This window comes from Lepidochelys olivacea (assembly GCF_965140295.1).
Source record: "Lepidochelys olivacea isolate rLepOli2 genome assembly, chromosome: 10".
NCBI lineage: Eukaryota > Metazoa > Chordata > Testudines > Cheloniidae > Lepidochelys > Lepidochelys olivacea.
Window position 1 is genome coordinate 24,187,277 of NC_140420.1, and position 12,886 is coordinate 24,200,162.

General features: G+C 43.9%; 1 protein-coding gene across 4 annotated transcripts in view; it reads left to right on the forward strand.

The window, feature by feature from the left end:
• Positions 1–12,886, forward strand: part of EMP2 (epithelial membrane protein 2) — a 39,932-nt gene that overhangs the window by 18,842 nt on the left and 8,204 nt on the right. The window contains exons 2-3 of one of the 4 annotated variants that reach the window (XR_014713329.1): positions 7,412–7,475; positions 11,559–11,669. Coding sequence is in view for 3 of the 4 variants with exons in the window: in XM_084641428.1 (XP_084497554.1) it covers positions 11,592–11,669 (78 nt within the window). In the remaining variant the exon portion in view is untranslated. Of the gene's footprint in view, positions 1–4,721; positions 4,880–7,411; positions 7,476–11,558; positions 11,670–12,886 lie in introns of those variants that run through there. The other 3 variants (XM_084641429.1, XM_084641427.1, XM_084641428.1) reach the window with 3 other exon arrangements.

A 12,886-nucleotide genomic window follows, 5' to 3' on the forward strand; every position in this document is an offset into this window, starting at 1 on the left:
GCATCTAAAGTCAGGCCACCTTAGGGCTGTGTATGAACCATGTTGGACTTCACTGGGCAGAGGGGAGAGCTAAGCAGAGTGTCATAAATATAAAGGGAAGGGTAAACCCCTTTGAAATCCCTCCTGGCCAGGGGAAAGCTCCTCTCACCTGTAAAGGGTTAAGAAGCTAAAGGTAACCTTGCTGGCACCTGACCAAAATGACCAATGAGGAGACAAGATACTTTCAAAAGCTGGGAGGAGGGAGAGAAACAAAGGGTTTGTGGGTCTGTCTGTAGTCGTCTTGGCCAGGGACAGAACAGGAATGGAGTCTTAGAACTTTTAGTAAGTAATCTAGCTAGGTATGTGTTAGATTATGATTTCTTTAAATGGCTGAGAAAAGAATTGTGCTGAATAGAATAACTATTTCTGACTGTGTATCTTTTTTGTAACTTAAGGTTTTGCCTAGAGGGGTTCTCTATGTTTTTGAATCTAATTACCCTGTAAGATATCTACCATCCTGATTTTACAGGGGGGATTTCTTTATTTCTATTTACTTCTATTTTTTATTAAAAGTCTTCTTGTAAAACACTGAATGCTTTTTCATTGTTCTCAGATCCAAGGGTTTGGGTCTGTGGTCACCTATGCAAATTGGTGAGGCTTTTTATCCAACATTTCCCAGGAAAGGGGGGGTGCAAGTGTTGGGAGGATTGTTCATTGTTCTTAAGATCCAAGGGTCTGGGTCTGTAGTCACCTAGGCAAATTGGTGAGGCTTTTTACCAAACCTTGTCCAGGAAGTGGGGTGCAAGGTTTTGGGAAGTATTTTGGGGGGAAGGACGCGTCCAAACAGCTCTTCCCCAGTAACCAGTATTAGTTTGGTGGTGGTAGCGGCCATTCCAAGGATAACGGGGGTAATATTTTGTACCTTGGGGAAGTTTTGACCTAAGCTGGTAAAGATAAGCTTAGGAGGTTTTTCATGCAGGTCCCCACATCTGTACCCTAGAGTTCAGAGTGGGGGAGGAACCTTGACATGGTGGCACAGTGGTGGGATTAACCTGAAATCATTTTGAGATCCCGTTGAGATTTTTTGAACTAGAAATACAGATTTTAAAAAGGAATTTTTAGGAAGTCCAGAAGGCAGCTTTGAAACTGAAAGCAGCTTGGTTTCTCTCTGCTTTGTGGCCAAGCAGAGACAAAAGGGGATTATCTTGTGAATTGCAGGTTTTCTTGCCTGGAGGCAGGGTACTTAACTCCTGCAGGGAAATTCACAGTCTTCCAACCCAGAGGTTTTTTTTTTTTTCTTTTCTTCCTAAAAGTAAATAGGGGGTGTGTGCTCTACCCATTTGCCTGGAGACAAAAGTGGCAGGGTTTTTTTTTAGGATTTTGATTTTTTTTTTTGTTTTGTTTTACAAGGAGCACAGGTTTGAAAAGAAATTTTTTTTTTCTTTGGGCTGGGTAAGCAGTTTTCCAAGTAGTTGGAGGTTTTTTGCTTTAATTTGGGCCCAGAGCAGAGACAAGGGAATTGTCTTTTTCTGTAGGCTGACAATCACTATCAGAGAATAGGTACTCTATTCCAGCACAGCAAAAGTTTACAGCCAAGTTTTGTTTGTTTATTTCTAAACCTCGGGTGTAAAGTTAGTTAAAAACAGAGAGGTTAGAATGGCCAAATCCTCAGCTCGACTACAGCTGGAATTAGCCAAATTTCAGGCTGAGGAAAAACAAAGGGAACATGAAAGACAGATAGAACTCATGCGGCTGGAGAAGGAGGTACAGGAGGCTGCCCACAAGAGGGAAATGGAGGCAAGGAAGCATGTGGAGGAGATGGAGAGGATAAAGGCCCAGCAGAATATACCAACAAACCCTAGCAATCCTTCTCCAGGTACCACTTCCCATCCCAGAAAGTTCCCCACCTACAAGGCAGGTGATGATACTGAGGCCTTCTTAGAAAACTTCGAAAGGGCCTGCCTTGGGTACAACATCTCTACTGACCAATACATGGTAGAGCTGAGGCCGCAGCTCAGTGGACCCTTAGCTGAGGTGGCAGCTGAAATGCCTAAAGAACACATGAACAAGTATGAACTGTTTAAATCCAAGGCGAGAGTCAGAATGGGGATAACACCCGAGCAGTCTCGTCGGAGGTTCAGAGCCCTAAGGTGGAAACCAGACATGTCATTTACCCGACATGCCTACCACATTGTAAAACATTGGGATGCCTGGATATCAGGAGCAAGTGTTGAATCTCCAGTAAATTTGCCCTTCCTAATGCAAATGGAACAATTCTTAGAGGGTGTTCCTGAGGAAATAGAAAGATACATCCTAGATGGGAAACCCAAAACTGTAATTGAGGCAGGAGAGATTGGAGCCAGATGGGTGGAGGTGGCAGAGAAGAAGAAAACTGGTCGCAGTTGGAGCGGAGACCAGAAGGGACCACCCCAGACCACACCCTATTACCGGGGGCCGCCCAAAGCCCCACCTACCTCCCAAAGAACCCTCCAGACCCCTTATCGTCCCACCACCCCGTTCTCCAGCAACCCTCCTCGCCCCAGTGACCCGTCAGCTGGACGATGTTTTAAGTGTAACGAGCTGGGGCATGTAAAGGCCAACTGCCCCAAGAACCCCAACAGATTACAGTTCATTGCACCGGAATCACACCAGAGGTCCACAGGCCCAGATACCTCCCAGATACCCTTGGAGCGGAGGGAAACTGTGAGTGTGGGTGGGAAGAAGGTCACCGCGTGGAGGGACACCGGAGCACAAGTGTCAGCTATCCATGCTTCCTTAGTGGACCCCAATTTAATCAACCCAGAGATCCAAGTGACGATTCAACCCTTCAAGTCCAACTCTTTCAATTTGCCTACAGCCAAGTTGCCTGTCCAGTACAAGGGCTGGTCAGGAATGTGGACTTTTGCAGTCTATGATGATTATCCCATCCCCATGCTGTTGGGGGAAGACTTGGCCAATCATGTGAAGCAGGCCAAGAGGGTGGGAATGGTCACCCGCAACCAGGCTAAACAAGCCGTGAGGCCTAGCTCTGTTCCGGAAACTTCTATCAGGACCCAGTCAGAGGTGATGGACCTGGACCCCAGGCCAATGTCTGCAACAGCAGTAGTGGATCCAGTCCCAGAGACCCAGACGGAACCAGTCCCAGAACCGGAACCAGCCGAACAACCAACACCAGACCCCGTGTCAGCACTGAATCCAGTACTTGCAACCTCAACACCAGAGGGCCCCACCGAACCTGAACTGGCAGCAGCCGATAACCCTACACAAGAGGCTCAGCCGGAGCCTGAATCCCAACATAGTGCACCAGCGGAGAGCGGTTCACAGTCAACAGAAACAGCTCCATCCCCTATATCGCTTCCAGAGGGACCAAGCCTAGGTCCACAATCCCATGAGGAACTGATGTCTCCAGCATCAAGGGAACAGTTCCAGACCGAACAGGAAGCAGATGAAAGCCTCCAGAGAGCTTGGACGGCGGCACGGAGCAACCCACCGCCTCTCAGCTCTTCTAATCGATCCAGGTTTGTTGTAGAAAGAGGACTTTTATACAAGGAAACTCTTTCTGGGGGACACCAGGAAGACTGGCATCCTCAGAGACAGTTGGTAGTTCCAACTAAATACCGGGCCAAGCTCTTGAGCTTAGCCCATGATCACCCTAGTGGCCATGCTGGGGTGAACAGGACCAAAGACCGTTTGGGGGGGTCATTCCACTGGGAGGGAATGGGCAAGGATGTTTCTACCTATGTCCAGTCTTGTGAGGTGTGCCAAAGAGTGGGAAAACCCCAAGACCAGGTCAAAGCTCCTCTCCAGCCACTCCCCATCATTGAAGTTCCATTTCAGCGAGTAGCTGTGGATATTCTGGGTCCTTTTCCGAAAAAGACACCCAGAGGAAAGCAGTACATACTGACTTTCATGGATTTTGCCACCCGATGGCCGGAAGCAGTAGCTCTAAGCAACACCAGGGCTAAAAGTGTGTGCCAGGCACTAGCAGACATTTTTGCCAGGGTAGGTTGGCCCTCCGACATCCTCACAGATGCAGGGACTAATTTCCTGGCAGGAACTATGAAAAACCTTTGGGAAGCTCATGGGGTAAATCACTTGGTTGCCACTCCTTACCATCATCAAACAAATGGCATGGTGGAGAAGTTTAATGGAACTTTGGGGGCCATGATACGTAAATTCGTAAATGAGCACTCCAATGATTGGGACCTAGTATTGCAGCAGTTGCTCTTTGCCTACAGAGCTGTACCACATCCCAGTTTAGGGTTTTCCCCATTTGAACTTGTATATGGCCGTGAGGTTAAGGGGCCATTGCAGTTGGTGAAGCAGCAATGGGAGGGATTTACACCTTCTCCAGGAACTAACATTCTGGACTTTGTAACCAACCTACAAAACACCCTCCGAACCTCTTTAGCCCTTGCTAGAGAAAACTTACAGGATGCTCAAAAAGAGCAAAAAGCCTGGTATGATAAACATGCCAGAGAGCGTTCCTTCAAAGTAGGAGACCAGGTCATGGTCTTAAAGGCGCTCCAGGCCCATAAAATGGAAGCATCGTGGGAAGGGCCATTCGTGGTCCAGGAGCGCCTGGGAGCTGTTAATTATCTCATAGCATTCCCCACCTCCAACCGAAAGCCTAAGGTGTATCATATTAATTCTCTAAAGCCCTTTTATTCCAGAGAATTAAAGGTTTGTCAGTTTACAGCCCAGGGAGGAGACGATGCTGAGTGGCCTGAAGGTGTCTACTACGAAGGGAAATGTGCTGGTGGTGTGGAAGAGGTGAACCTCTCCATGACCCTTGGGCGTATGCAGCGACAGCAGATCCAGGAGCTGTGCACTAGCTACGCGCCAACGTTCTCAGCCACCCCAGGACTGACTGAACGGGCATACCACTCCATTGACACAGGTAATGCTCACCCAATTAGGGTCCAACCTTACCGGGTGTCTCCTCAAGCTAAAACTGCTATAGAACGGGAGATCCAGGATATGTTACAGATGGGTGTAATCCGCCCCTCTGAAAGTGCATGGGCATCTCCAGTGGTTCTAGTTCCCAAACCAGATGGGGAAATACGTTTTTGCGTGGACTACCGTAAGCTAAATGCTGTAACTCGCCCAGACAATTATCCAATGCCACGCACTGATGAACTATTAGAGAAACTGGGACGGGCCCAGTTCATCTCTACCTTGGACTTAACCAAGGGGTACTGGCAGGTACCGCTAGATGAATCTGCCAAGGAAAGGTCAGCCTTCATCACACATCTCGGGCTGTATGAATTTAATGTACTCCCTTTCGGGCTGCGAAATGCACCCGCCACTTTCCAAAGACTTGTAGATGGTCTCCTAGCGGGATTAGGAGAATATGCAGTCGCCTACCTTGACGATGTGGCCATATTTTCGGATTCCTGGGCAGACCACCTGGAACATCTACAAAAAGTCCTTGAGCGCATAAGGGAGGCAGGACTAACTGTTAAGGCTAAGAAGTGTCAAATAGGCCTAAACAGAGTGACTTACCTTGGACACCAGGTGGGTCAAGGAACTATCAGCCCCCTACAGGCCAAAGTGGATGCTATCCAAAAGTGGCCTGTCCCAAGGTCAAAGAAACAGGTTCAATCCTTCTTAGGCTTGGCCGGTTATTACAGACGATTTGTACCGCACTACAGCCAAATTGCTGCCCCACTGACAGACCTAACCAAAAAGAAACAGCCAAATGCTGTTCAGTGGACCGGAAAGTGTCAGAAGGCCTTTAACAAGCTTAAAGCGACACTCATGTCTGACCCTGTACTAAGGGCCCCAGACTTTGACAAACCGTTCCTAGTAACCACAGATGCATCCGAGCGTGGTGTGGGAGCAGTTTTAATGCAGAAAGGACCTGATCAAGAATTCCACCCTGTAGTGTTTCTCAGCAAAAAACTGTCTGAGAGGGAAAGCAACTGGTCAGTCACTGAAAAAGAATGTTATGCCATTGTCTACGCTCTGGAAAAGCTACGCCCATATGTTTGGGGACGGCGTTTCCACCTGCAAACCGACCATGCTGCACTAAAGTGGCTTCACATCGTCAAAGAAACTAACAAAAAACTTCTTCGGTGGAGTTTAGCTCTCCAAGATTTTGATTTCGACATCCAACACATCTCAGGAGCTTCTAACAAAGTGGCTGATGCACTCTCCCGTGAAAGTTTCCCAGAATCAACTGGTTAAAATTGTCCTTGAGATGTGGAAAATATTGTTAGTCTTTATGTACTTGGTAGTATATTTAGAGATGCATGTGTCTTATTAACTCTGTTTTCCTAGAGCTCCAGGAAGAAATCCCAGCCAGTGTTTCACCCTAGCTGAGATTTGGGGGGCGTGTCATAAATATAAAGGGAAGGGTAAACCCCTTTGAAATCCCTCCTGGCCAGGGGAAAGCTCCTCTCACCTGTAAAGGGTTAAGAAGCTAAAGGTAACCTCGCTGGCACCTGACCAAAATGACCAATGAGGAGACAAGATACTTTCAAAAGCTGGGAGGAGGGAGAGAAACAAAGGGTTTGTGGGTCTGTCTGTAGTCGTCTTGGCCAGGGACAGAACAGGAATGGAGTCTTAGAACTTTTAGTAAGTAATCTAGCTAGGTATGTGTTAGATTATGATTTCTTTAAATGGCTGAGAAAAGAATTGTGCTGAATAGAATAACTATTTCTGACTGTGTATCTTTTTTGTAACTTAAGGTTTTGCCTAGAGGGGTTCTCTATGTTTTTGAATCTAATTACCCTGTAAGATATCTACCATCCTGATTTTACAGGGGGGATTTCTTTATTTCTATTTACTTCTATTTTTTATTAAAAGTCTTCTTGTAAAACACTGAATGCTTTTTCATTGTTCTCAGATCCAAGGGTTTGGGTCTGTGGTCACCTATGCAAATTGGTGAGGCTTTTTATCCAACATTTCCCAGGAAAGGGGGGGTGCAAGTGTTGGGAGGATTGTTCATTGTTCTTAAGATCCAAGGGTCTGGGTCTGTAGTCACCTAGGCAAATTGGTGAGGCTTTTTACCAAACCTTGTCCAGGAAGTGGGGTGCAAGGTTTTGGGAAGTATTTTGGGGGGAAGGACGCGTCCAAACAGCTCTTCCCCAGTAACCAGTATTAGTTTGGTGGTGGTAGCGGCCATTCCAAGGATAACGGGGGTAATATTTTGTACCTTGGGGAAGTTTTGACCTAAGCTGGTAAAGATAAGCTTAGGAGGTTTTTCATGCAGGTCCCCACATCTGTACCCTAGAGTTCAGAGTGGGGGAGGAACCTTGACAAGAAAGCTAGCTTAAAAGGCACAAACCCTCCAAAAGGCCCCTAGTGAATCCCATCTTCTATTCCCTGTCCATAGGACCTATCCCTTCCTGACCCTCAGTGTTTTCCTCTATTCCCCACTGCCTCAGAACTTCTCTCAGTGAAGGTCCAATCCTTTCTTTTTCCCTAGCTCAACCAGGGAAGGGGAGCCGAAGCTGCCTACTGCTATGAGAAAGAGGCTGCCTGCAGAGGAGGTCAGAGGGAAGAATACCTCACTCACGATCCCAATACCCTAGAACAAGACATTGTCCATGCTAAACTAGCTGTTCGCAGTGTTGAAGAGCTCAGTGTAGCTCGAAAGCTTGTCTGTTGCAGCAACAGAAGTTGGGTCAATAAAAGATATTACCTCACTCACCTTGTCTCTCAGGTTAAGGTAGGACAGTTGGCTAGAGGAGGAGGAAGCTGCGTCTTCTTCCTGTCTCTTGAGTGGTATGTGAGACCTGCTGTTTCGGGTGTTCCCTTTACTGCAGGCTGGCCTCAGGGAGGAAAGCCGCTGCCTACTTCTGCTGGTGCCCACGTTCTACAGCACTCAGGTAGAACATACATCCTGACCGCTTCTGTTACTTTGAGGGCAGGGATACCTCTGCTCTTCTCAGCCCTGAGGCAAAGGGGAGCGAGCTGTTGCTAGTAATGTCTGGGCCACACAGACCTCTTCATCCTCTTCCTGAGTTTCTGCCCTGCTACAGCATGTTGGGGTGGCAGGTTTATTCCCATTGCTGCTCTGTCTTGCGCTAGCACTTGAGGCATCTCCCTCTCTTCCCCAGTATCCTGAAGGGCCAGTCTCCTTGGTTTACAGCAATGCATTCTGAGACATTCCAGAAAGAGGCAGTTGAGGAAGGGTTATTTCTTTTCAAACCTTAAAAAGACAGGCAGCTTTATATTTAAACACAGAAGCCCTAGTTTAGTCTATCAAGCCTCAGTGTGCTTCATTATGAAGGGCATGTTAGTCCAGAAATTATTTGTATTCCACCCAAACTTGCTGACCCTAGCAAATCCTAAACCAACCATGCCTGCAATGAAGAATCATAAAACTGCTGGTCTAGAAAGCTAATTGCATTAAAGACTTCAAGCATTCTGCAAGAGGGAAAAGAAATTCCCCTCATTGTAGGTCTTTGTCATGCATTGCATCCCAAGTTTGGGCCTTATTAGTTTGTTATGATCTCAGTTAATGAAGCTGTAGACTTCCTGGATCCCAATAAGGCCCCTTTACCAGCCCAAACCTGGAGAAAGCTCTTTAGTATAGTTCTGATTTCAGACTTTCTTGGCTGGCTTCCAAACAACAAATTGGGAGATTTGAGTCTATGTCAATTACTTGAACTTAGGGAGAAATTCTGATGTAATAAAAATGTAATTTATAAAATAGGTTAAGCTTGTCACTGCTGAAGAAGCTGCATTTTTCATTGACTTGTGTTTAATTGGATAGTTGACAACAGGTATTGGCATTTGCATGTTATCTTCTGGCTGCCACGAGGAAGGATCTCCCTGCTTGGCCACTGTTAAATTCGTAGTGCACCCAGGTGCTGAATTTGACACCTGTAAATATTTTTTGCTCTCCTATCAATTAAATGTACCTCACCAGCAGGGTTTTCTGATTCTTTGAGCATTGGGTCTTGTAAACATCTGTGTGGCCAGGCTGAATAATTTGACAGGTGACTAAAATCATTAGCAGTTTCATTATTTACATCATAAGGGAGCTGTTGGCCAGTGGATTGAGCACAAAAGAGTTTAGATTCTAGTGGGTTGCTAATCTATATGGGGTGATTTTTCTTCAAGCTTTGGCTCCTGGATTCAAGTTATTAGAAGATTCTAAACCAAATTTCAATGGCAGAAAATCATTTTTTGTTAAAGATTTTTTTTTTGAGGACCTGATTGAAGTGTTTTGAAAGCTTAAGGTTAGTAATACTGACTTCTTGTGCCTTAACCAAGTTAATACCCAATCTCTAATTCCTCATGACCCATTCTGTGAAATAAGGAGGATTTTATCTATAGTTTTCTAAAGTACTTAAATCTATGGCTGAAAATCAGTAAATCAAAACCATTAACTTGGTTAAGTTTTTTGTTTTGTTTTTTTCCCCCTAGGCTGATAAAACTTGATTTTACAAGGCTGACTTTAATTTGAGCAAATCTGGTTAGTTTGTACAGCAGGACAGGAGATATGAATTGAACTCAGAATTGCATCATACTGCTTTTTATACTGTAATACAATTTGCTTCTCTCATGGTGTGGCAACTGACCTGTTGATTCCTGATTCCTTGTTTGGGAATAATTTGTCCAGCAAATGAAATCTTAAACTGGGGAGGGAGTGTGCTCTCCATTCAGTATGGAGATCAGTGGTATAGATGATTTCAAACTACCTGTATACAAAACCACAAGACTTGTGCTCTTCGTTCAAGGAAGAGCTTGGATGACATTAATAGGAACAAACATGACTAGTGACTTCAGTCATATAATAACCTAGATTTGTTGGTGAAAATTAGCACACAAGGCTAGATGTGGAAAAGGCAAAGTTTAACCGTGAGTAATTAGACCGGCATAAATAGTAGTTTCCTTTAATTTAGAATCCAGATTTAACTTTGCAATATTCCAGTAGGATTTTGCCAACTATATATGGAAAAGACCTATCAGATCAGTCTTCCTTTTCTCAAAAAAATGCTTTGTTAAGTGGGTTTATACATCTTATGATACTCCATAGTAGACTCAGCACATTAGTCTGGAACTCCTTGTTTCCAGTATGTCTATATGTTGTCAGCTTTTTTTGTTTCAACTTTCGCAGAGTAGTTGTATTTTGGAGGAGGGGAATGCCAGTAGATCCATTGCTCATTAAAAATGCTGTCAAAAGAGGCTTTTGTTTGGTTAAACTCACTGTCTGCATTGCTGAGTGTACATGCAGTTGATGAGTCCAGCAGATAAGGCTGGGGTTGAGACGATTAGACGTGCAGCAACTTGGTTGTGGTAAATTTGTAAAAATAGATTGACCATTAAATTAAGTCTGTTATGTGAATCTGGTCATTTTAAAAAAAACCCTCCATAGTAAAGGAAATGGAGAAACATCCATTAATGTAAACATCTTAATTTCAGTCACACATCAGTGTGACTCATAATGGTATATACAATAGCCTTATACTGAAATATAAAGAGTTTGAAACAGAAAAATACACAACTGAACATAACTAAAATACACTCTCATTGACAAGCATTCTTAAATAGCAAGAGGGGAAAAAATGCAATGGATAGCAGGCAATAACACAAGTTTAAATATGTTAAAGACCATACTTTCCGCTCTGTGTTTGGTGACTACCCATACCTCTTTCTTAGTGGTCCCTTTCTGATTGCTCTTGATGTCAAAGCTAGGCTGACTGGGCAATAAGATAAAGGTGGAACAGAAAAAAAATTAAGTGACTGACAGTAAATCAGCTACAATGAGTATGAGCAAAGCTACACTTTGGTGGGAAAAGTACTAACACTCAGTCAGCAATAGACAAAAGACCTAGAATAGTTTTTGTTTAAGGAAAAACTAAAGACCTTTTTGGTATGGTATAATCTAGTATACCATGGTTATTGATAAACCTAGCGAATAATTCCTGAACTGCTTCATCTTGTCCTGGTTTGATCGGCAATAGCATCCTTTCGAATCCAGTATTTCTTCCTTGAAGATTTAGGGTGAAATCTTGACCCTACTGTAATCACATTGCCAGGACTCCATCATCTTCAGAGGGGCCAGGATCTCACCCTTGGTCTTTAAAACACTAACTTTCCTAAAAGTAAAGACAAGATCTCCTAAGCCCTGTTTGCTTGCTGGAGAGGCTCACAGTCAGAAATATACGTGCAGCTAGGAAATTCTGTAGAACTGTGTGTCACCCAACAAGGGTAGCACAATGCATCTGTCTGTAATTTGGCATATTTCAAAATGCAACACTCCCATTCATACTCTTGTTTTTTTAATTATAACTCATTGCAACAGGAAAGGACATAAGGAACTCACTAACTAATCCTGTATATCCAGTGAAATTGTTGCATTATGCTATTCTATACTAAGATTGACCAAAGCTACAGGTGAGCCTTCTATCTTTTATAAAAGCGAGTGCTCTAACTTCCTGGCTCAAAATATACAGAATAGTAACATTTTGGCAGGTACAGTATTTCCTTACTCTGAAACTAATTAATACTCAGACCTTCCTATTCCACAAGCAATTGAGATTATATCCCTGTTTTAAGATGTCAGCTATTCAGTTTATCACTACATAATCTAATTGTATATATTCCTTGTTTTTAAACAGCTTTATCTCAGGCTAAACCTTCAAGGAGCAAACATGTTGATTCTTCTGGCTTTCATTATCGTGTTTCACATAACTTCAGCAGCGCTGTTGTTCATCTCAACCATTGACAATGTAAGTTTCATTCCACCTAGAAATTGTAATTCAGAGCCATAGGTTTCTCCATGTTATACTGACTCAAGCGTCATATTATGTGTTGTCTAGCTGTGTGTTCACAGAAAAAGCAGCTTCCCCAGCGTGTGATCTGGGCACAATCATAATTGAAATATAAATACACCTTTATATAAAACGTGAAGAAAAACATTTCCTGGTCCTAGAGTCTAGCTGAACATTAAAAATACAGTCAGATCAAAAATTAAATTAGTTGCTCATCAGGCCAACCCAAAATGTAACTAACTAGCATATTTAACCTCAACAATGCCCCCCTTTTTTATCAGATCCCTCACTTCCCAAAAGCCTGGGTAAAAACCAGCTATTTGTAAGTATAAAATAACATATTGCAGCTCAGTCTCTTCTCTCTTGGTTTTGTGTTTATTTCATATACTTATCTTAAGATTTGCTTTTGAGCTCTCAAAAGCATTTGACAGTGTTAAGATTTAGTACACTTGATCTACTTAATGGGGAAATTCTAGGCTTCTTGTACTTGCTCGAAAGACCTGAAACCTCCTGCTGCCACTGTGCCTGGAAGAGGCAATCCAAATCAATGCCACGGCACTATGTTTCACAGAGCAGCATTCTGCAGCAGGGCAGGGGGATGTGGCCCATGGGCCTGCACTTACATGGATCTATTAGCCAAGAACCCTACACAGAAGAAGTGTAGCAATCTACAAACACTACTATAGCTTGGAGGCTGAAGTTGTGGCTTTGGGGAGAGGTGAAGATTCTACTGCACTTCTGCCAATGTCACATACACAAAGCCAGTTAATTTAATATTTGTGTAGGGGGAGACTTTGAGCCTAATAAGCCTTCAGAAAGAGGCTTATTAATACATTTATGCAAGATGTACCATGGAAGACACACTAGAAGCTGTAAATTCTGTGCCTGCTTGGAGTCAATTGAGCCTCAAAGTTTAGAAATACTTTAGTGTTGCTTGGAAAGGTGAATTTTCCCATTACTGACCTTTTGCTCTTACACAAAGGGATTTTGCTCTAGCAATATCTGTACGTGTCTGGCTCTTCATCTGGATCTTTTGCTGAACACCCTTTGTCCCACTGTTGCCACTGCAGTTACTTATCATGGTACACTCTTGCTAAGAAGGCAAATGTACACACAGGCTTTTGGGATACTGAAAACACAGCTTGTATCTCCATCTGTTTTTCAACTAGCTCAGC